This window comes from Amborella trichopoda, chromosome 12 (assembly GCF_054954075.1).
Source record: "Amborella trichopoda isolate Santa Cruz 75 chromosome 12, AtrichopodaSantaCruz75HAP2 v2.0, whole genome shotgun sequence".
NCBI lineage: Eukaryota > Viridiplantae > Streptophyta > Magnoliopsida > Amborellales > Amborellaceae > Amborella > Amborella trichopoda.
This window is the reverse complement of record NC_142347.1, coordinates 32,668,305-32,693,160: the sequence shown is the minus strand read 5'-3', so window position 1 is coordinate 32,693,160 and position 24,856 is coordinate 32,668,305. Positions and strand designations below refer to the sequence as shown.

At 41.7% G+C, this 24,856-nt stretch overlaps 1 protein-coding gene across 2 annotated transcripts in view; it reads left to right on the top strand.

Annotated features, from left to right (window-relative positions):
- Positions 1 to 24,856, top strand: part of PKL (chromatin remodeling factor CHD3 (PICKLE)) — a 54,605-nt gene that overhangs the window by 14,197 nt on the left and 15,552 nt on the right. For both annotated transcript variants that reach the window (XM_011623839.3, XM_006841110.4), the window contains exons 11-18: positions 3,435 to 3,485; positions 3,602 to 3,701; positions 10,297 to 10,439; positions 10,530 to 10,633; positions 10,985 to 11,123; positions 11,342 to 11,511; positions 11,624 to 11,690; positions 11,802 to 11,924. In XM_011623839.3, coding sequence (XP_011622141.1) covers positions 3,435 to 3,485; positions 3,602 to 3,701; positions 10,297 to 10,439; positions 10,530 to 10,633; positions 10,985 to 11,123; positions 11,342 to 11,511; positions 11,624 to 11,690; positions 11,802 to 11,924 — 897 coding nt within the window. The remainder of the gene's footprint in view (positions 1 to 3,434; positions 3,486 to 3,601; positions 3,702 to 10,296; positions 10,440 to 10,529; positions 10,634 to 10,984; positions 11,124 to 11,341; positions 11,512 to 11,623; positions 11,691 to 11,801; positions 11,925 to 24,856) is intronic.

The following is a 24,856-nucleotide window of genomic DNA, read 5'->3' as shown; positions in this document are numbered from 1 at the left end:
GATCTGACAGCCTTCCCTACGATGGAAGCGAATATTTTTCTGGCAGAGATTGAGAGAAGACAAGAAAGATTTCCAAGCCCCTGATGCTCAGCTCGAGGTGCGCCCTTCCGGCAGCTAATTGTTAGAAGGCATCTTGTATTTGCAGTGAATTACTTGAGATCAGAGCAGGTCGGTTTGTGTAGCAAGGTGCCACCACCATTTGCCAAGCAAAGCGGTGTTTTATGTTTTGAAGATTCAGATGCTTAGTCCGCTTAGGTGTTTGGGTTGGCAAACTTTTTCCCAAGATATAAGCTGGTATTTTTTGGCATCAGCATCTCCTGCATACAAGAAGTTCCTCATCAACTGTTCTAAGCGGCTGGCGACTGCCGCCGACATGTGGAATGGGGACATAAGGTACACGAGGGTATTGGCTAGGGTTGCCTTGATGAGTGTGGATCCAAAGGAATCTTCCTTTCCACCTGGTGAGGTGTCTATCGACTTTGTCAATAATATGGGACCGCTACCTCTTTTTAGGTTTTGTCGAGGCCCAGTGGCATGCCAAGGTAACTGGTAGGAAGGTCTTCCACTTTACAATCCCAATCAGGAATGAGAGCTCTTGTTTCTGACATAGTGAGAGGAACACCTATCATGGTCGATTTCTCCATATTGACTTTGAAGCCCGTTGCAAACTCAAAGCATTTAAGAAAGAGATGCAGTGTTTCAGTTTCTTGTGGGGCCGCATTTAAAAAACTAGGGTGTTGTCAACATACTGTAGGTGAGAGACGATGAGGCCCCTAGGGCAGCTCTTGAAACCTGTTAGGAAAACATACGGGTAATTGATTGGCTAAAGACCTTCACTGAGATCCCAAAGCGGAAAGGGGATCTCCTTGTTGGAGACCTCTAGATGATAGGAAATAACCTTTCGGAGTTCAGTTGATGAGCACGGAGAAGAAAGGCCGAGAATAACAGCCTCGCATCCACCTCTCCATTGCTTCCTGAAACCCATCCGGTTCATTGTTTCGTCCAGGATGTCCCAATCCATGTGGTCATACACCTTTTCCCAATCGATCTTGAAAATAAGACTTGGTTGTTTAGCCAGGTGCCTGGAATGCAGGCATTCATGTGCCATTAGTATCCCATCTAGGATCTGCCTATCTTTGATGAAGGCACTTTGGGAGAGGGAGATCACGAAAGGGAGGACCTCTTTAGCCTCGAGGCAAGCACTTTGGATAGGATTTTATAAGTGGAGTTCACCAAACTAATTGATCGGCCTTGAGTTCTTCAACACCTTCAATTTTGGGAATGAGGGCAATAAAGGTCGTGTTCATGGCTTTGTGGATAATTCCTCGATTGAAGAATTCTTCAAAAAAGTCCATAAAATTGGATCTGAAGGTGTCCCAAAAAACCTTGAACGACTGTCCATGCTCGGGGCTTTATCATTACCCATATCAGCTAAAGCCGCTAGGATTTTAGGTTCAGTAAACGGCCGTTCCAAACATTGAGCCCAATGGTCTGGAACATAATGGAATCGTAAGTCAGACATCCTGGGTTTGGGTCCCGAAGGAGCAGTGTAAAGTGTTTTGAAGAAGGAGAAAATGGCTTCTTCAATGTTATCTACATATTGTAAAATTGAAAAATATTTTTTAGCTAATTTTTTTTTGAGAGAATGTTGCTTTGGAAAGTAAGCATGCTAGATGCATAAGTGCGAACTAAAAACATCTCATGTACAAAAAACTATGTTCACATGCATTCAGTTGTAAAAAAGATGTTCATGTATGATTTGTTTGAGCGGAAATTTTACTTTGGAAACAAAGTAGGCTGTAGGCATGATAGAAGCTTAAAAACCAAACCCAGAACATCTCATTGGCATCATCAAGTTTAAAAACACCTAGTGATTCCCACATGCAAACATGTATTAAGATATTTTCACATACATTCAAAGGTTTTTTTTTTAAAAAAGTTTACTTATGGATATTGTTTCGAGAGTGCGACAAAAATATAACGGGCTTTGTTTTATTTGTCCCCCCCAAAAAAATAAAGAAAATTCCTTTCCAGGATTCTAAATTGAACAAAAGAAGCCCATATATCTCGTACCCAAAGTTTCAAACCTGATCCTTTCAAACTTGTACTCCATTCAAATTGTGGCCTCCAATATTTACGAAAAGATCCTAAAAAGCCACAAATCAGAACCCCTGAGGTATCTTTAGGTTTCAAGTTTGACACAATCAACAGATTGCGGAAATATCATCCAAACTCCAAATCAATCTCAGATATATTACATTTTGTTTTTGTCTTTTGGGTAAATCTAAGCCTTATATCTGGAAGACGACATCTACATTAGCCCAAACCCTTTTCTTGAAGTCCTAGAACCTCGTCCTTGTGGCTAGAAAGTGAAAAAAGAGGTTTTGGCTTTTTTCCTCTCTTTTGAAGTCACAGAACTGTATCGAACTCAGCAAGTCTGTACAGACTCAGGTAAGATGTGGGAACTGCCTGTCTCTGCGCAGAGCCGCTCAGTTTGATACAGTGTTCCGGCAGGGCGGGGTGGGGCGGGGTGGGGGGGGGGCGGTCGGTGATGAGTTGGAGCCCTTGGGAACTGGCAGGATGTCAGTTCCGGTTGACTCAGGTGAGTCCAAGTCGGAGTCACCAAGTTTTTGAAAACTGATCCTGGCTGTAGCAGTCTGGGGACCCTCCATAGAATAGCCCCTACTGAGAATGGTACTTGGTCATTGAGCTTTCAAATTCCTATTTTGGATCCTTGCAGGTATTTATTTTAATTAAGATGGAATTGTTATCGAATAACTGTGATTGATGGGCATACAAATGAATAAATTAAACATCACTCTTTGATTCTCCGATCAAGTAAATACTTGGCATGCTACATTCACTGAGACTGCACAAATTGGTTTTACGTATGCAAGTTGCCTGGACATGCTGCGGCCTCAGTTTTTTGAGGGCATGTGCTGACCCATTGTTCTATCAGTACCATTTAAATTGGTTTTACGTCAATTGGTGTACAAAATGGTTCTACCTGTATGTGTCTTTTCTGAAGGTTGTTTATGCTATGAATGGTCACAAGCATCACGTTTGTTTATGCCCTAGATTTTACAATGCTGTGCTTCTTCTTTTTGCCACTAACAAAACCCAAAGTGCTGGCTATAGACAATCAAATTGAATCTGATATCTATATGGATGAGTTGCTGGATTCTTGTCAATCTGGTTCCCATTATAAGAAATAAAAATGTAATCCATCTGGTTGCTATGCTAAACATCATTTTAACTCTCACCCTGCCAGGTGTTCAATTAGTCTACTTTTGTCGGCTGGTCATATAATCATTTTGATGCAATTTTTGTGGTGATTTTATGTTGATTTTATTTTCTGATGTGTATATTTATAACTTGTTGCTTGGTAGTTTCACTTATATTGTACTTATAGCTATTTATATATTTCTTTCCAGAATAACTTGGATGAGCTCTTCATGCTGATGCATTTTCTTGATGCTGGAAAGGTTAGTCTCGGTGCTCTATATTTACACTGTATGACTATTCTTTGTAAAAGTGAAAATGCATATCTGTTTAGAATTTTTAGTACAAATCTTTTTATTCATGGTTGAAATGCTTGTAGTTTGCAAGTTTGGAGGAATTCCAAGAGGAGTTCAAGGATATTAACCAGGAGGAACAAATTGCCCGCCTTCATAAAATGCTAGCGCCCCATCTCCTCCGAAGTAAATTTTATATCTATGCAAAAAGTCTTGTTTGAATTGTGTTGACATGTTTTATGGAGCGGTAGTCTCTTATGGGGATATTGTAATTTTCTTTACTAAATGTCTTTGGTTTTCATATTGTGCTGGCGAAAAATCTAATTCCTCACCTTGTTATGTTTGGTCTGCACTGGTAGAATGTATGATCTTCATTTCTTTTCCATAGTATATATTTAGTTGTTTCTTATTGGGAGCCTTTTTGGGTATTTAGTGTATTGTAATTTATGCATGATGTTAGAATCTGATGTCGTCTTTTCCATAGCATATTGCCTCTTTTTGCCAGATCTGCTTGAAGTAAAAATATCCATGATATCTATTAAAAAAAAATAAAAATCATAGGGATAGCCATTTACCTATTATTAGTTTTATGGCTCCCTAGGAATGTCCTAGTACCAACCCCCTGCTCACATTTACCAAAGTAAAAGAAAACTTTGCTGCTACATGTTTCCTATCCATTTAAGCTTGAATAAACCAGTGCAATTCTTTTCATAGGTTCCCCTAGGATGCAAAGATGCAAATATATCCTCTCGATTTTAAGCGGGGCATTAAACCCCTTTGGTAGTAATTTATTTGTTACTCTGCTGTAGGAAAACTTGATGGGAACTTGATTCAGTATCTGCATAGTGGAGCTTTTTCTTTGTTTAAGGAATTGTATCTTTAGGTGGACAAGCCATTTCATGGTCGATCTACTTGTGGTGTCGATTGGCTTTGTTTTAGTCCTTGAACGATTGGTGTAATTCTGCTTCAGGGTCTTGCTGAAGTGAAAGACAAGAGTTCCTACTGAAGAATCCTGTCATTTCATCAATTGTTCTCTTTATTTTTAATTTTTAATTTTTAATTTTTAATTATATGACTACTTTAGCTGGAAAACCTTGGAAGAAATAATTGTCCTAGTGTACTCCCCATTATGGTGGGGAGTGCAGAAGGGGGAGCACACTTCATTTTTCCTAAATATGAGGAACCCCTTAACGCATGAAATACTCTGGTTGGGTTTTTTGTTTGTTGGGCATTCAAGCTTTTTATTTCAAGAGAAGCCTTTTACTCTTGTTATTTATTAATTTGTAATTTTTCTCTATCCAATCATATTCCTTTATATATACTAGTAAGATGCACCTGCGTAGCAGGTATCATGACATGATGTAATATTGAGATAAATACATTTTATAAGAAAAAATATAGTGAGTTAGAAAATATAATGATTTTCTATCTATTTTTCTCGGGAAATGAGTGATAGGAAATTGTTTAGTGAAATGAATAAATTGAGAGAATTTAAAGAATATTCTTTGTACTATAGTCTTGTTTACCTAAAACCCTATGTTTTCTTAAAAAATATGATCAGGGAAATTATAAAATCAAGTGCTAAAATAATACTTTCGATCTCACTTATAATTTTAAAAGAGTATATTTATCGTATTTATGAAAAGTTATTCATTATAGGAAAAATATTATTTATTCATTAATATCATTATGGTAATTTATAGTCACTATATATATAACTAGCAACATGCACCTGCTTCTCAGGTTTCGTTAAAATGTTGTGTTGATATAGGATACGAGTTTACTGAAATGATTGAATTGTTTATGTGATAATTTTACGTCAACACAAGATTTTGATATAAAATATTACGGGGAAAATATCAAAAAGAGGGTTGAAACTAGTGTTGTCAAATTCGCTTGACTTCGGCCGAAGAGGCTGAAGCCTTCGAATTTTAGGAATATACTAAAGCGAAGCGAAGCGTGTGCTGTTTTTTCGGTCAGATTCGGGTCGCTTTGGGCTGCTTTGGTCAGATTTGGGTTTGCTTCGGGCATTTGGGTCTGCTTCGGCTAGCAAAGAAATACCAATATAAAAGTATTTTCTTTATTTTTTTAATTTTTAATTTGTAATTTTTCCATTTTTTATATATTTTATATATAAATATCTAATTTATTTATATTAAATTAAAAAACGTCCAAACTCTTCCCTCGAATCGGCTGAAGTAGTAAATTATTTCATTTTTCTCACCAAACCGATAAAGACTCCAAAGCGAATCTAACAACATTGGTTGAAACCCCTTAAAATAACACTAAAGGGGTCAAAATATTACATATCACACTGGAATTATGCTTTTAAAATTCTATATCAATCAGGTACATCCTTAAAAAATAAAAAATTTCTAAATTGCCCCTATTTTGTGTTGGGAAGCCAAAATAATTGGGGTACTTTGGTAATTACCCCTAATTATTATTCGGTTGAGGCTTCTTTGGGGTTAAAACTATTAAAGCAACCCTAATTGATTGAGCTTCCCAACACTGAATAGGGACAATCTAGGAATTTTTCAATATTGATATAGAAATTTAAAAGCATAACCTCAAATTAATTTGTAATCTTTTGAACCCTTTAATGGTATTTAAGGGGTTTCAAACCCTCTTCCTTCCCAAAAATTAACATATGGGGGTATTATTTTAGTTATAGTAAATTTAATTAGAACTATATTTAGTACTTAAATAAATTCATTAATATGATATGGATTTTATAATTATGATTATGTATGTAAAGTCTTAATAATCATAATTTCATTACTACCAACTTATAATTACATAATTCCATTTTATGAGTATGGGATATTAATAATATTCAATTGGGATTCTAGTTATTTTTGTGATTTTTATAATATTTGTTGCAATATTACAGTTAGGTTGTTAGTACTATTAATAGTATTTACATCTATAGTGATCTTTGATAGTATACTTTTACTAATACCAATAATTATTATAATTAAAATAATTAATTATACTAATTTAAGTTATTATTGATGAATTACTAAAATATCCCTTGAAGACCTTTGAATTCCATGCATGTCACTATATTTCTAGTTACCAAAGATTAAGCATATTTTATTCATTGTGGCATTGAACTAAATTTAGGGATGAATAGGTCGCAAATAGCCGCATATAGATAATTATTAAAAAATAGATATTGTCAAATAGCTATCGAAGGATAGTGACCTACTATTATTATTGTTTAAAATACTATATAATTATATAAATAATTATAATAGTGGTAATTAAATATGGGTGAGGTTTGTATAAGGTTGCGTCCTTAAACTGTAGAAATAAGGCGCATCTTAAAATTTGTTTAGAGATGTCATTCCGACATCAGAAACATTATGATAGCTTGAAAATCTATTTCTATCCCTATTTATAAAATTGAAAAATTCAAAATGTCACAGATTGACCAAATCAATAAACAGTTAAAAATCTTAAAAATAGACGGTCTAGATAACTCGTTACAAGATGCAATATTTTTTGCATTTGGAGTGCTTTTCCTCTTCATGTCCATACATCTTGAGGTCGAAATGATCAAGAGGTTTTCCCTGCAGTGGAACACTTCTTCTGTAGGATTTTTTAGGTGCACCTTAATTCAATAGTATAAGGTTGCAACCTTATGTAATCCTTTTCCATTAAATATATAGTAATAGGGGTTTATTTTAAGGTATTATAATTTCATTATGATAAGAAAACAAACTAATGACACCGGTTCTCTTTAACAAGATAACCTCCTCGGTCATTTTTGGGCTACCAACCACAAGAGATTCAAGGGTGTACCCTCCTCTTCTTTCCATTTAAAGTGGCAATCCTTGTATAGCTCCCGCCCGCCATGCATTTCCCAGGCTAACAATTGGACCCCTCCCTCCTGGGGGCAATCAAAAGCTTAATTTTGACCGGTGCTCTCTTTGTAACCTTAGTCCAGCCGGTGTAGGTGGCACCTTCTGGGACCGCGAAGGACATACTTTGGCTTCCTTCTCCAACCATATTGGCCATACCGACTCCCAGCTCGCTGAGTCCATGGCCCTTCTCTCCGGTCATAAGCTCTTCAACTCCTCCTGGGGTCAACCCCTAATTGTTGAAGGAGACGGCAAAAATATTATTTCCTGGGCATTTGACTCCTCATCTTGTCTTGGTACCTTGCCCGATATTTGATAAAATTACTCACTTTTGCTGGGATATAGTCATCTTTTGGAGTCATACTTGGCGGGAATCCCATGCCCTGGCAGACATCCTTGCTAAGGACGGAGGCCTCAACAGGTTTTGAGATTTCACAGCTTATCTCCATGTATTTTTGTCTATATTTACGTGGGTTAACTTATATAAACTAATCCCTTTTTTCCTATAGGGCTACCATTATATAGTACGCGGGATTTTTGGCTAGAGTCCGGCTTATGGGTGTGTCTCTACACTCTCTTGTAATCTCTTTTCTTATAAATAGAACAATCAACATATTAAAAAAAAGCATTGTTACTTTTATTATATTTATTATTATTATTACAATAATTATGAATTACAATAATGATTAGCATTGTAATTATTTCAAATTTTATCCATTACTAATCATAATTATAATTATTGTCATTATAATAAGTTGTTTGGTATATTAATTATCATCATATGCTAAGTATGACTATTATTGTTATGGTATATACCTATAATAATATTGTTGAATTAATTACTATTAATCTATAATAAATATAAAGTAACTATTCAAATAACTATGAATTATAACGATTATTAGACTTACAACTAATACAAATTATAATACATCATTATAATAAATTAATTACTATATAACATCACGGAATGCCCATAGGCGAAAGTGAGCAGTGTTTTTGCCTATGGGCTCGCCCCTGTCTAATTTTTTTGGATGACGGGGAAAAATCAACCACAACGGACTACCCGCAACAGAAGTGCGATTGTGGGGCCAAATCACTGTACACTTCCGCACATGGGCGTTTTTAAGAGTTTTTCATTAATTACATAATCGAATTGTGACTATGGAACATATGGAAAGCAAGTTTAGTAATGATAGGAGTAGAAACGAGGTAACAATTAAGAACTTAAGATTGCTGGCTAAGAACTATCTAAAAGAGAGATTATTTTTGATATCTTGGGTTGATAATCCATGAGAATGGAGAGATTGAGGAAGATCTCATACATAGAATTGGAGGTGAGTGGGCGAAGTGGAGATGTTTGTTCGGTGTCTTATATGTGCATACTAATGAAATTGAAGGGGAAGTTCTATAGGACGGTTGTAAGACCAGCCATGCTTTATAGGTGGAATGTTGGGTGGACAAGAACCAACATATCTATAGAATGAGTGTAGATGAGATGAGGATGTTGAGATGGATGAGTGACAAGACAAGAAATGATTGAATTCAGAATGAATACATCTAAGGGAACTTAGGAGGGGTTCCAATAGGTGATAAGATGAGGGAAAGTAGACTCAGGTGTGCTGGCCATTTGAAGTATCGACTTAGAACATCGGTGACTTATGGTCATACTCAGGGTCTTACTCAATTAAAGTGGAAGGCTCTAAAAGAGTAGGGTGAAGGCCCAAAAGGACATGGATCGTATTGAGAAGAGATGTGGTGACTTATGGTCTTACTCAGGGTATGAACCCTTGATAGAGTGGAATGTTGGAGCAAGATTCTGATAGCTGACCCTAAATAGTTGTGATAAGGCTCGGATGATGATGATTTATTATAAAACTGTAATAAAATACTACCAATTATTTGTGATTGATATGGATATTATATGAATTAGTATGTATATTAGAAATATGGGTTTCATAAATTATCATGTGAAAGAAAGTGCTGTTTTTTTGGAAAAGAGAGAGGAAGTCATAATTTTTTAGGTAAAGAGATAGAGAGAGGTTTTGTGGATGGCATCTCATTCAATATTAAATTTGAATTTAAATATTTTAGGAGTACAGAGAGATATAGTGACACCCAAAAATAGTTGCATCTTGTTCATAAAAGATAAAGATAGGGGAGATGTGAGATATGATTGTCAAAAGGACAAGTGAAATATAGTAAAAATCATTAGGACAATGACAAATCAACCAAAAAAAGGACACTTGCCACAAGAATAAAAGAAGTCACCCTCTCGCTTAATATATTATATATAGCGAGCGAGAGAGAGAGAGAGAGAGAGAGAGAGAGAGAGAGAGAGAGAGAGAGAGAGAGAGAGAGAGAGAGAGAGGTGAATAATTTGCAGAGATGTCATAATACTGTTTCCATACCCAGGCAGAAGTTTGGAGTATTTGACTGATTGGTTTGTCATGTGGGCATTGTATGCGTTCTTTACTTTCCAAAAGTTTACAAAGTGTATTGGTTTCCTCAACAAACTTTGTCATAGAATTATATGTTCAATTACATGTATGTGGTCTATGTATTGCCATAATAAGGTTGCTGTCTGGAAAATTTTAGGCATTGACTCTCTTTCATGAAGTGTGGTATCCTTCTGATGGCAAGTGGCCATTGAAATGTATCTGTAAAGCAATATATTTGGACTTCATCTGTTATTTTCATGGCAAGGCTTTATATGGGAGGGAATAATGTGATACTTGAAATTATGTTTTAGAATTTTATAATGTGAATAGTTTTGACTATGGGTATCGAAGTTGATCTAATCAAATGGTTGGTTGCTGACTGTTGATTTCAATTTGCTTTCACTTTCATTTATATGCTTCACACACTTCTCTTCTTATGCTTTTCTTCCTCTTTTCAATTTGTGCATTGTGCAGGAGTCAAGAAGGATGTCATGAAGGATCTTCCACCTAAGAAGGAGCTTATTTTGCGTGTTGAACTAAGTGCTTTGCAGAAAGAATACTATAAAGCCATTCTGACTCGCAATTATCAGATACTGACTCGTCATGGTGCTGCTCAGGCAGGACCCAATTGCTTTTAAGTTATAAGTCAAGTAGAGCTTTTATTTTCTGGTGACATGGTTATCTCATGTTCGCTTTCTTATGTTCAGGTTTCCCTCATGAATGTTGCTATGGAACTGCGCAAACTCTGTTGTCATGCATATATGTTAGAGGGAGTTGAGCCCGAGATACCAGATGCCGATGAAGCGTTCAGGTTGTCTTGCATTTATTAATTTCAGCTATAAATGAATACTTCATCCCCAGTTCTCTTGTCTAAGTAAAGCATTTCTAGTGCATTAACTGTGGAAAGTTTAGGATATTCATGTTTTTCCCTATGATGTGAAAGGCACATTGCATTTAATGAGCTAATGAAATGATATTTGGTATCCTTTCCATGAAAAGGCAGAATAAGGAACCTCTTGTTTCTGTATATACTTGTTCTAAACTGTTGTGTTTATAGTTTTTTGTAGTAAACTTTCTCTTTGTTGAAATTGGTGTTATACCTAATTAATGGTGCTTATTCTAGTCCAAATTAGCTGAATGTAATTTGCATGTTAATTGGCAGGAAGCTGCTTGAATCTTCGGGGAAATTACTATTGGTGGACAAGTTGATGGTAAAGCTTAAAGAGCAGGGGCATAGAGTCCTCATATATTCACAATTTCGTCACATGTTGGATTTGTTGGAAGATTACTTGACTTACAAGGTTTGTAAAAGTGAGCTGGCTGTCCTTGGATCATCCTATGGGATGATTACAGTCAAAATTATACTTTACAGCTCCTTTTGTGTATAGTCAGATGTATAGTTGTAACACACTGACCTTGTTGTTTCTCCTTTGATAAGTTAGTACTGACCTTGTTGTTTCTCCTTTGATAAGTTAGTACTGACCTTATTGTCTGCTGTTTCCTTTCATCTGTTTGAAAGAAATGGAACTATGAACGCATTGATGGAATTGTTAGTGGAGTAGAGAGACAAATTCGTATAGATCGGTTTAATGCCAAGGATTCCACACGATTTTGTTTTCTGCTTTCTACTAGAGCTGGAGGGTTGGGCATAAATCTTGCAACTGCAGATACAGTTATATTATATGACAGGTAACATTTGTCCTAATTTGAAACTTAACATGCTTGAATTTGCTAATGCTCAGTTGAAAATCAAAATTACGGATGGCTTTTATTTGCACTTGTTTTTTCTCATTCCATGTAGTGATTGGAACCCACATGCTGATCTACAAGCTATGGCTAGGGCCCACCGGCTGGGGCAAACTAATAAGGTAGGAGTTTGCAAATTCACAGATTATCGGTAACAGAATAATTTGATGCAGGAAGATCTTTTTTACACTTCTTTATGCTGCAATTTATGCTTTACCAATCCCATTGTACAGGTGATGATATATAGGCTTGTTACTCGTGGGACTATCGAAGAGAGGATGATGCAGATGACAAAAAAGAAAATGGTATTAGAACATTTGGTTGTGGGGCGCTTGAAAGATTCCAGTTTCAAACAGGTATCTGGGATTTGGTTTATTTTCTTTAATTGGGAATTAGTGAAGTTTGCACTTGTTTTGTTGAAATTCCTGTAGTTCTGCGGTTCCCTTTGATAATGAACTGAACTTATGTTCTGATGCTTGAGGCTCCCAGGAAACAGAAAGCCTAAAGAGTATTGAAACTACTGTATCCTGTTTTACATATGCATATAGTTTGCTATATGTTCCACAATAGCCTGTTCTGTGCTTTTGGTTTTAGGAATTGCCAACTGCAAACTAAAGAGAGAAATGTTTAGGGAATCTATACTCGGCTATTTGAAATATGAACTTTGGATTTTTATTGCCACGTGGCAACATCTATTCCCTGTTCTAAAATTTGTAGTATCACTTGCTTGAAATGCTGTTTATTCTGCTGAATCCTTTAGGCCTGTTTGGTATTTGCCTAATCTTCTTCCTAGAAAAGAGGAGGCCAATTTACTTACATGCAACACTTTATAATCATCTTCATTTAAAGTGAATCTCCATGTCAATTTGAGCATTTTTCTGCAATCTTTCTTGTGAAGCCTCTAGCATCCAACATCATAGTGAACTGAAACGAGTCTTATGAATATCTTGTGAATGACATTTAAATTAGGTGTTTGTTTTAGATGCCATAAGAGCAAGAACTTGTGTGGAGTGAACCTGGGATGGATTGATGCAGGGAAGACGGGAAAAAAAATAAACAAACAAGAAAAGTAAAAAATACAAAAATAAAGTGTGAGAGAAGACCTAGAATATTATTAGGATATGACTGCAATACCTAGTAAACATTTTTTTGAGTCTGCAACGCTCTGCCTGAGTCTGATGGAGGCCCTTTGAACCTAGACTATCCAGTTCCCATCACCCTCTCCCGTCCGGGAGGGGACAATGCCTCCCTCTATTCTCGATTTCCGGTACACCCATATACTTAAAAACCTTCCTGCCTCTCTCCCCCATCTGTGGTCATCCCTGCCACTCAGCCTCTGACTCCCCCACCTCACCGCCGATCGCTGCACCTACCCCATATTCTTGCCACTCTTTCAATTGAATCCTCTCCCATCCGGTCCAAGCTTCACTCTTCCTTGGTGGGCTCCTTCCAACCCAAGCATGACGATTTCCGTGCTATTGAAAAATGGGGGCAGCGCCTTTGGGAAGAGCTTGAGCTCGGCTATGGGAAGCTCTCGGACAGCTCCATCCTCTTCAATTTCCCCTCTGAAGATAATGCATTTAGGGCCTTGTGGTCTTCGATGTCCATTATTCTTGCTTCCCTTGCCCTTCGCAAATGGTCCGAGGTCGATGGTGCTCTTCGAAAATAGAGAGTATGGGTTACCGCCTACCACATTCCCCTCCACTCTTGCTCTCCTGATACCTTTAAGCCTATCGCTTTCTCCTGTGGCTCTTTTCTCGCCATTAACTGGAAATCAACTGAATTCCTTCCCCTCGAATCTTTCCAATTGCTCTTGGAAGTCCTGGGCCCTAGTATTATCCCCTCTTCTCTCTGCCTTGAGGTGGAGGACTCGTTCTTCCGCATCTTTGTTTCTTGGTCGTTAGCCTGCCCTCCCTCTCCCCTTTTCTTCCCTCCTTCATTTCAAGCGAAGGCTCTGCCTCATCACCCCAACTCCTGGACTACCATCTCTAGGAAGCGCCACTAGTTTGGGAGGTGCCACCCCCCTTCTGACCCCCCCGCCTAGCCGTTGCGCCCCATACCAAACCTGGAGCCCTCGTTGCCCTCCCGTTTCCTGGGGACCGCTGGCAGCACCAACTCACCCCCTAGTGACCATCCTAATCGCCCTTCCCATGTGACCGTCGACCTCTTGGCGTGCCATGTGGTCTGCTTCGTTTTGACCCCCTAACCTTTCCCCTCCCCTGCATCCTTCATTTATTTCTCCTGGCAGGGATGCTGGTCACCCCCCTCCTCCCTCTTAACCTCCCTTCCTTGGTCTGACTGCCATCATCACCCCTACTCCCTCTCCCTCCCTCCCTTCCACCTCTCCTGACCTTTACCAACCCCTGACAACCTCTCTTCTCTTTCCCCATCCTGCGTCCATCCACATCGGCCACCACCTACGCCTTATGTCGTGCCACCTGGCACCTCCTCGCTGACCTTCTCTCTCCCCTCCCCTCTCCTCGATGCTCCTGTCGTCCTCCCTCTCTCTCTCTCTCTCTCTCTCTCCCCTCATTTCAAACCTTTTCACCTCTCATCATCACCTCTTCCCCATACCTCCACCTGTCACCCTCTCCCCTCCACCCCAATCCCTTTGGGGATACTCGTACCCCACCCCATCTCTATCCTTTCCCCAATCTCCTCTGTTGCTCATCTCTCTCCAACCCACCCCTCCTATCCTTCCCCTTCCCCAGCCCCCACCTCTCCTCTCCCTGACCCCCGCTTCTTACCCCCCCCCCCTTCTTCCTGCGGCCTCGATCCCCTCTCTCACCCCCTTTGACAACTCCTCTCTTCTCTCCTCCCCCACTCCTTTGCAGCTCCCCTCACCGCTACCTTCCGCCCTCCTTCCCCCCATAGCCTCGGCAGACGCCCCTTGGCCCTCTTTACTAGCCCCTGTTGTGGTGCCTACGTCCCCTCTGCTCCCCCTCGAAGCCCCAAATTCGCCTCTCGTAACCCTCGGACCTAGTTGCTGTTCTCTTCTTCTCGCCAACCCCCCATGGATTGGCCCCCTCTCCTTGCCCGCATCCTCGTAATGGAAATCGACAACCCTAGCCGTTGGACCTTGCTTATTTGGCGTCCATTCTCTCCCCTCTGGTCCGCTACCACTCGACCCTTATCCCTCTCGTCCCTACTGCCCCTACCTCCCCTCCTTTTCCTACCTTCCCCCCCCCTCTTGACCCCTTCGCTGCCCCGGCCCTCCCTGCTCTCGGCTTCTTCCTCCCCCCCTTCTCCCATACCCAGCCCCCTAGCCCGTCTAGTTCCTTCATCCCTCCTCTTTCCCCACCTCCCCCCCGCCCTCGACCCCCCCTTCCTTCCTATACCCATCCCCGTCCCTGCTGAGCACCCTTCTCCCCTCCCCGACCCGGTCACAACCTCCTGCCCTCTTGCTCCTCCTCTTTCTACCCCTGCCCCTCCTCACCACCCCAACCTCTTTGATCCCCCCCTTTCCCCCTTGTCGATCCCTCCTGCTTTTCACCCCAACCTTTCTTCTCCTCCTTCAGCACCAGTGTCTCCCGCCATCTCTTCCGTGATCCCGTCTCTCCTCCCCCTTCGACCCTGTCCTTCCCTCGTCCCCTTGGCACAACTTCCACCCTTGCCCCTCTCTTAGCCCTGGCCACTCCGCTCACCCTAACCACCCTCCCCCCCTCTCCTTGGTTAACTCTGAGTATGTTAATAGAGTCGACTGAGGTCAAGGCAACATCAAGGAAGTTCTCAGAGTTATGGGATTCCCCTATGACAGACCCTGGGGCCACTTCCACCTTTCTTCCAAGCAGACGCGTAGGTAAGGCTCAAGGTGAGGAACAAAGGCTCAAGGGAAATCCTTAACTTAGCCTCGAGCATCAACTACGACAGACAACCAGTCTTCCCCACCCCCTTGGTGGCTTTCTGCTCTTCCCTCCCTCCTGACCCTTCGTTAAGAAGGTGACCTAGACTGGCTCATCCCCTCCCCCCCCCTTGTTTCTTTATGAAACTTCTCTCTTGGAACCTCTGGGGTTTAGGCCAACCTCGTAAGCAGAACGTCGTCCGTGACCTGTGCATCATGCACCATCCCTCTATTCTCACCCTCACGAAAACTAAACAACCCCACCCTTCCCTCCACCTTATTCGGCCGGTATGGGGCCACAGACCTTGTCAGTGGGTCTCCATGCTGGGCGAAGGGGCCTCAGGAGGCATTTGGGACCCTACCAAGCACACCCTAAACTCTTTTCACGCCGGCACCTTCTTTGCCACCGTTCTCCTCTTCAGGAACTTGAATAGTCTCCCTTGGAAATTCTCAGCATTTACGGCCCTAATTCTGCCTCCTTCAGAACCCTCCTTTGGGACGAATTTGACATGGTTGGTTCCCTCCCCCAGCCCTCGTGGTGTCTAGGGGGGGGGACTTCAACATTGCCCGTTGGTCCTTTGAGAGAAATTCCAACTCTAACATTTCTAAGGCATGTTAGATTTTTCAGACTTTCTCTCGGAATGAACTTATTGATATACCTCTCTAGGGGAACCTTTTCACTTGGTTTGACCACTCTTCCCAACTGTCCCTCTTCAAACTAGACCGGTGCCTCATCTCCACTAGGTGGGAAGATGCTTTTCCTGGTTTCACGTGCTGGCCTTGCCCAAACCTACTTCTGACCCCTACTCGATACCCTTTCTATAGCTAGGGGTCCCAAGCCCTTTTGTTTTGAGCTTTCCTGGCTTGAAAAATCGGCTATTTTTTTGCTCATCCCGACCCGGTGGGATTCCTTATCCCCAATGTTTTGGGTAGGGCTGGGTATAAGCTTCAAACTAAACTTCAGCTTCTCAAAGGTTCCCTCAAATCTTGGAATAGAACCATCCTCAGGAATTTCAGTCACCTCAAGACCTCTCACCTTTCTGCTATCCAATCCTTGGACATAATTGAGGACATTGCTTCAAAAAGCGGACCGCTCAGCGCTTGGGCGGCCGCCTAGGCAGATATCCCTGGGCGCCTGCTTAAACCCTCCTAGGCGGCCGACCAGGGCCTGTGCCCCACCCAGGGGCAGAAATGCAGCTCCTTGAGGGTATTTTTGGGTCTTTTTTTAATACTAACTGGGCAAAATTGTGGGTTTTAGGTTCATTTGTAACTTAAAACCCATTAAAGGTTATTTTAGAGAGAGAGAACCCAAAAAAAAATATTTTTCTATTGGGCAGCATAGGTTTTGGGCGCTCGCCTAGGCGTTGGGCGGCCTGGAGACCCCAACCACCTAGGTGCCCCCTAGTGCTTTTTGAAACACTGATTGAGGAATCCCGACCCTTGTTGAACTCCGTATCCCTCCTTAGAACCCAACACAATTTCCACTACCTTGCCACGCTTAAAAAAGAATAGATTTTCTGGTTCTAACGTTCCAGATCAAGTGGCTACAATTCGGAGATCTCAACATTGGCTTCTTCCACAGAATTGCGATTTGTCGTCGCTGCGACAATTCCGTCTTTACTATCAAGGTTGACAATAGGATTCTTGACCAACCCCCTGAAGTTGAAGAGGCCATTCTCTCCTTTTTCAAGAGTCTCTATACCGCTCGGTCCACTCCCTCGAGACTATAACTGAGGATGGCGGCCTTCTCCTTTCTCTCCCTCTCGGGCCACCAAGTTGCTTGGTTGGACGCCCGTTCTCAGAAGCAGAAATCTTGGTGGCTCTGGCGAACCTTATACAAGACAAAGCTCTTGGGCCAGATGGGGTTCCTCATCGCCCCCTTCAAGGTTTTCTTGAATTCCTTAAGAGCCAAATTTCAGAATTTCTTCGAAGAATTCTTTCACCGGGGTATCATCCACAAAGCTATGAATGCTACTTTTATCACCCTCGTCCCAAAGGTAGTAAGGGCTGAAGAGCTTAAGGACTTTCGTCCAATAAACCTTATCAACTCCACCTATAAGATCCTCTCCAAAGTGCTAGCCTCCCGGCTCAAAGAGGTCCTACCCCACGTTATCTCTCTCTCACAGATTGCCTTCATCAAAGAGAGACCGATCATGAACAGGGTCTTGGTGGCGCATGAATGTATCCATTCCAGGCACCTTGCTAAGCAACCGGGCCTTATCTTCAAAATTGATTGGGAGAAGGCCTACGAATCATGTCGACTGGGACATCCTGGATGAGATCATCGACCGTATGAGGTTTGAGGCGTGCTAGAGAAATTGGATGAAAGGCTGTTACTCTCGACCGTTCTTCTCTGTTCTAATCAACGACACTTCAAGCGGATTTTTCCCAGCTTCAGGGGGATTGTGTCAGGGAGACCCCCTTGTCCCCTTTCTCTTCGCCACCTTGGCTGATGTATTTAGCCAATCCATGTCCCACATGTACCAGTCGGTCCGTCTTATGGGCTTCAAAAGTAGCCACAGGAATCCTATCATCACTCACCTGCAGCATGCTGATGACACGCTCGTGTTCCTCGACGCGCCATCCCAGGAAATCGAGACCCTCAAAATCTTTCTTAAATGCTTCGAGTTCACCACGGACTTCAAAGTCAACATGGCTAAATCCATTATGGTTGGCGTCACCCTCACTTTGCAAGAGACCCGTTCCCTTGACCTCGTTTGGGACTGCAAAGTGGATGATTTGCCAACTAGCTATCTTGGAATGCCATTGGGCCTTGGAAAAGCAAAAAAGAGGTAGTGGGCCCACATTATTGACAAAGTGGATCGCCATATGGCAGTTTTCCATTTTTTCGCGGGCAGAACTATGCTCATCAAGGCTGCCTTAGCCAACACCCCCGTTTACCTCATGTCCCTGTTTTACATTCCATCTGCGGTTGCCTCCCTCCTTGAACATTTAATGAGGAATTTCTTTGGGCTGGAGATGCCAACAGCAAGAAGTACCACCTCATATCTTGGGAGAAAGTCTGTCAGCCAAAACACCTATAAGGAAACAAAATACGGCCTTGCTTGGAAAGTGGTGGTGGCACCTTGCAACTCAAAAGAACCTCGTGTGGACCCAAGTCATCCGCTGAAAATGTTGTATCCCTTCCAACGACTGGATACCTACTGACAGACCTCCTAGTAGACCTTCTGGGGCCTGGAAATCCTTTTTATCTTCCCTAGCCCAATTCCATAGGAATATCTACTTCCACCCCAGGGAGGGACACCGAATAAGATTCTGGTCCGTTCTCAGGTTAGGCCACACCCCCCTTTTGGACCAATTCCCTTCTCTCTTCTCTTTGGCCCTTAACAAGCTTTACTCTATGGCGGACGAGATGCTTCCCTTGAGGCCCCTTAGAGTCTGGAACCCTTCCTTCAGATGGTCTTTCTCCGACCCTGAAACGTCAGGTTTCCTTAACATGTCATCCTTAGTTCTATCGACCTTCTTGGCCTAACAAATTTATTTGGACGCCTTCACCCTCGGGCTGTTTTTCTGTTGCCTCTTTTTACAAGAAACTTATGTTGCCACCTACATTCCCCCTCTCCCCGAACTCCATTGTATCCCAGGCATGGTCTTCTATTGCTCCCCCTAAAGTCCAAGCTTTGGCATGTTTCTGAAAAATCTCTTACAGTGGACCACCTTCAGTGTAGGGGCATCCCTATCCCCAATCGTTGTGCTATGTGCCTTTTGGATGAAGGAAACAACCCCCACCTCTTCCTCCATTGTCACATAGCCCACAACATTTTGAGTCTATTACTAACTTTTTGGTTTGCATTGGGTTAGCCCCCCTCCATTTCGGCACTTTACAATCTTACTTTTGCCACCCCATGGCCCAAAGCCGGTAGGATATTGTGGAAGGCTTCGGTCATTGCCTCCCTTTGGGTCATCTGGAGCAAGAGGCACTCGAGAATCTTTTAAGGAGTCAAAACCAAGGTTCCGACTCTTTTCCACAAGATGACTGCTGCAGTCATTTTTTGGGCCACCAACCACAAGAGCTTCAATGGACTGCCCTCTGCAACTTTCCTACAAAATTGGCAAACTCTTCTAAGGACCCGTAAGTCGTGCTGCTCTCAATCAAATGTTTGGTCCCCTCCCCCTATGGGCCAGACCAAATTGAACTTTGATGGGTGCTCTCTCGGTAACCCTGGTCCAACAGGGGTGGGTGGTATGTTTTGAGATCACGTCGGGCACATCCTTGCCTTATATTCCAAGAACATCGGCCATGCTGATTCTCAGCTAGTTGAGATCACAACCCTCCTATTCGAACTTATGCTTTTTGACCCCTCTTGGGGACAACCCTTGATCATCGAAGGAGATGCTCAAAACATTATTACTTGGGCCTCAGGCTCTACACCTTGTCCTTGGTCCCTTGCCGCGAATTTTGATTAGATTACTTATATTTGCAGGGATATGACCGCCTTATGGAGGCATACCTGATGGAAATCCAACGCCCTGGCGGACCACCTAGATAAAGAAGGTGCGCACTGCAGCACCACTTGACCTTGTGTGTTTTGGTTTCTTTATAAACCCATTTGTTGTATGGAGCTACCATTCTTGGTAAGCTTATTTTTTGGCAAGAGACCCGGCCTGTAGGCATTCTCTTTTCTCCTATGTACTTCTTATTAATACAACAGTTAACACTTTCAAAAAAAAAAAGAGCTCGATCTTGAGCTTGAAGACTCAGAGGTTGAATAATGCGCTACTTTTTCATCATTATGTAGGTATACCCCTGGATGTTTGTCATCTTTATGAATTTCATCAATTTCTTCAGCCAAGTGTATCTCTGTCCTCCTTTTTGGGCATTCATATGCATGGTGTCCAGTTTCATTACACCAATAAAATAATCTTGGAGGAAACCTAGATCTTTTTCCTTCTTTCATCATTAAATTTTTGGTGGTGGGAAACCTCCTTATGGTAAGGAGTCTCGTATCGATGCTCCATCGTAATTTGGCCTCAACTTGTAGAGCTATTTGACAATCCTCACTTAAGGTTTGTGGCTGCTGTAGAAAAATCTCATGCGTAATGGCTGGTTGGAGTCAATTAACTTAATGGTCTACCTTTTGTCCTTCAATCTCTTGGAGGTTTGATGTATTGGGTTTTTATTTTTTTTATTTTACTATTTTTAAACACTAAAATTTAGGTTTGGGGTTATTTTTAAGGTTTTTTTTCCCCCATCATAGAGAAATGCTGGGTAGAATTGAAAATTTAATTCTTAAATTGATGGCCATTTTCTCAATCATGGCATTGAGTAGTCAATTCCCGGCATTCATTTTACCTCTTAGTTGCAAAAGAGCTTGCCTCTTTGGGCTTTTGATAGATGAAAGCCGTAGGTTTGACTCGTCGGGTTTGACATGACTAAATTCAGTTCAAAGCAAGCTCCTAAGGAACAACTTGCTTTGATACCCGATTTGATGTAGAAACAAGGGGCCTTGGCTCCTAAACGTGTTTAACACACGAGTTGGCCTTAGAGAGAAAGGATTTGACACATGTTTAGGATTTCTAATCAAATTAGGATTTAAGAGTTCTAAAGGATTTAGGATTCTTACTACGTTTAGGATTAGGGTTTTGGATTTATTGAGGTCTCTTATATTGAGGAGTGGATGATATGAGGCGTAAATTTTGGGACTTAAGCTTTGTCCCCTTTGTCTCCCCCCCCCCTGCCCCTCCTCTTTTTTTCGGATTGGAGGAGTTGTTGGGGTGTTTGTAGGGGGGGGTTGTTGGTATGGGGTGGAAGGTAAAGTTTAGGGTTTGTGTTAAATGGTGTAAGTGAGGTTAAAGTTGTTAGAAGTTTAAGAGGCCTAGTAAGATAGGAGGATGATGAGACTCTGACCGGTCCTTTGGCAATACCACTATACTCATTCAAAACTTGTAATTTTAGCCTGTTAGTATTTTTTTTTTAAGATTAGACGGGCCCAGTCTCAACGATACTCATTCGAGTCGAAGCACCTGACTTGGGCTTGGAACTCTAGTGAGACTTGAGTTAGTGTTTTGAAACACTGAGATGGGTGCTAGGGTTGATACAGGGACAATCTAGGTTTAAAATTGCGTTTGAAGGCTAGGGTGGTTGGGTATATGGATAGGAGTTGTAGTGAGATATATTAGTTGAGGTTTGGAAGGTTTCAACTGGGGCTTAAGGTAGGTCTTGAATCAGTGAAGAATTCAGTGGTGGGGAATCTTGGAAGGGGATATGCCTGAGAAGGAAAGAAGAAGGAAACTATGCTTATGTGTGGGGAACTCCAATTCACAAGCTATGATGTTGGGGAATAACTCCACCAATAGAAGAAGAGGGGCTCTAATCTTTTGTGGAGACTCTCAAAACTAGACCAGACTTGTAGAGTCGCTCTCTCTAGAAAAAGAGTTGAGGAATCCTTCCTTTAAAGGTGGCCTCTCACCCACAATTGAAACTCAATTTTTACTCCACTTGATTGATTTGGCCATAGGCCTATATGTGTATTTGTAGAGGTTTGATCCCTCTTTATTTGACTCGGCTTGGGACACAGGCTATCTCTACTTTCCTAAACTTCCTATCTACTAGATTCTTTCAAACCATGAAGGTTATCTCTGTACGGCGTCTATTGTGTAGACGAATTAATTCCCTCTTATATTGAGTTTGATGTTTTCAGATGTGATAGTTAGATTCTTCCAGAGGCTCTATATGACTGAATATTGGAGAAGGGTGCGCATGGATGGATTTGAGTTTGACATCTTTCTTGAGCAGGTGGGAGTCGACATTGAGACCCAATTCAGGGAGGAGATTCAAGGCTTTGAGTGTGATGGTTGAGTTGTGAATATGCTTGTAAATGAGAGCCTCGAGCAATTTGGTTGGGAGAACTCCCAAAAAAGCTTAAGGTTTGCAAGGGCATTCGCTACTCTTTATTTTATTATATTCTTTTATTTTCTTAAGTAAGTTAAGGAGAAATGAAGGTTTTATTCATGAAGAGGTTGGATTTTGTTGACGATTTCTTAGTAAAGCGGAATTCCATTATGTAAAGCAGAATTCTCCCTTGATTCTATTAGAGAGTATGAATGATGCAGTATTTGCTATGAGCATGTATTGAGCATAAGAGCCAAATGGTTTTGCTATGACATTCTTTCAGATTTTTGGGAGCTGGTCAAGGATGATATTTTGGCAATGTTGTCAGAGTTTTATGTCTTGGGGCACTATTTTATACAGGACTGGGGGCAATCTTTTTTACACATTCTTGAAGTCTTGCCACTGCCAGGGTTGAAAGGCCTGGAAGAGTCGAGAGAGAGACAGAATAGCAGAACTATCCATGCCCCTGTAAACCCTGAATACTCTCCATGCTTCTCACAAGAGAGAGAGAGAGAGAGAGAGAGAGAGAGAGAGAGTTACGATAGAGAGAGAGAAGAGACTTACAGTGAAAGTGAAAGAGAGGGAGAAATAACGGTTTGGCCTTTGGGCATGAGAGAGAATGCTTTGGAGCAGAGAGAAATGTGGGCGATCAAGAGAGAGAATGAAATAAGACTTCGAACAAGAAAGAGTGCATTGGATGAAGAGATAGAAAGAGCAAGAGATGTGGGCATGACTTTGTAAAAGAAGCTTGCAGGTCCTACAGTGGCTTGCTGAGAACTTAGAGAAAGTTGCTGACTAGTGCTTGTCCTTTTACTGCCTGTGTTTGTGAGATACCGTGGACAGAGGCAGCATTAATGTTGTTGTTTTAAAGGTCGCCTGGGGTTTAAATTGGTGTGAATTGCGATATAGATGGAGAGGATGACTTTTGGAGAGAGGTGAAGGGGATGAATGAGAGGATATTTGTGTAACACGCTTGATTCTTGGTGATCATTAGTGCAAAACCCAACAGGATTCTCTTCTGCTTCTAAGGGGGCTGAGGCAGGCGTATCCTTCATTCCTTTTCATTTTGGTGTTGGATGTTCTGATTCAGCTTATAGATTGTGCCTTGTATGTTTAAGGGGTTTGAGGTGGCTAGTAGGGGGCCATGGGTATCTCACTTGCAGTTAATTGAGAACACACTTATTTTTGTGCTACTGAAGTGGACTAGATAGATAATCTGAGGACTGTCCTGAGATGTGATTGAGGGGTAACTGGATTGTAGGTGATCTCATGAAGTTTTCCTTAGCTGGTGTTTGTTACAGATGATTTGGCCTGTGCAGGGATGTATTTTAGTGAAGTTTGGGAGCTCCTGGTTGGGATGGCTTTCTCAGGTTCCTGGAAGCTCAGCTAGGATGTCTGCCGCTGGGCTATAACTACAATTATGAGAAAGTTTTTTCCCTTTAATTGATTCTGTATTCGGGATGGGCCGGATATCAGTTTTTGGCACTTGGTTTGGTGTGGGGAAAGTCTGTTGAGCGTCACTTATCTAGTGGGGCTTACTTCTGATATTGAGGTGAGAGTGGATATTGCTTTGAGAGGATACAAGGAAGAGTTTTTTGGTGCTCAGCTTTTCATAGGGATCTTAAGGATGAGGAGATGGAGTAATTTGTGAACCTTGTGGGGTCCATTGAGGACATCCACCTTACCAGTTTGAGGGGATTTGGACAAATTCTTCTAGTTACTGCGTTCCCTATTTATATTTGTAAGAATCCGCATTTACAGGAGCCTGTGGCCCCTAGAGCGAGAGGTCTTTTCAGCAAGATCTTTATGTAAAGCTCTCAGGGTAAACTCTATTAGTGAGCTTATGTTGGTTCCATGTGGAACATTCTCACCCAGCTAGGATTGTGGCATTTCAGTGGCTTGTCTGTAGGGACAACATTCATATGCCATGAGGAATATGAGTTTTAGGTGATTTGTTGCTTTGTTGCAGATTCCTTGTGAAGCCTGAGCCTTCACCATGGATGTTTGTGGTTCTCTGTTGGCCACTCCTTTATCTATTGGAGGCTTATTGACTGGATGGGCTCTTGGCCCATCTAGGGGTCATCTGCTATGTGGCTGGTGTGTTTTTCGTTATGTGGAGCATCTCATTGAGCGAAATTTTAGTATCTTTCAGGATTTGAGGACAACTAAGAGAAATTTTCTGGAGGGAGACTCTGATTAAGCTATTATGTGGGCCATGATATGACTGGAATTGGGGGATGTCTTCCCTAGCGAGTGGATACTGCTGGTGATGGAGGCTGGAGCCTCTCCTAGATGTTGATGGATGATCTCAATTGAGTTTGTCCATGCAAAGCTAATTTTCACAAAGCTAATTTTCAATGGTAGCTGGCATGGTAATCCGGAATGGGAAGTTTGGGTTTATTCCAAGAGATGCTGGGAATTCCTTATTGGCTACTTGTTCTGGCCCTAATGTTTTTTGTGACTCATCATTTGCAGAAGGACAGGCCCTCCTGTTTGTTACTGTTACAGTCTTTTTATCCTGAGCAACCGAGATGTGGGATGCCATCTACAGCTCTCGCTCTCTCTCTCTCTCTCTCGCTCTCTCTTTTTCTATC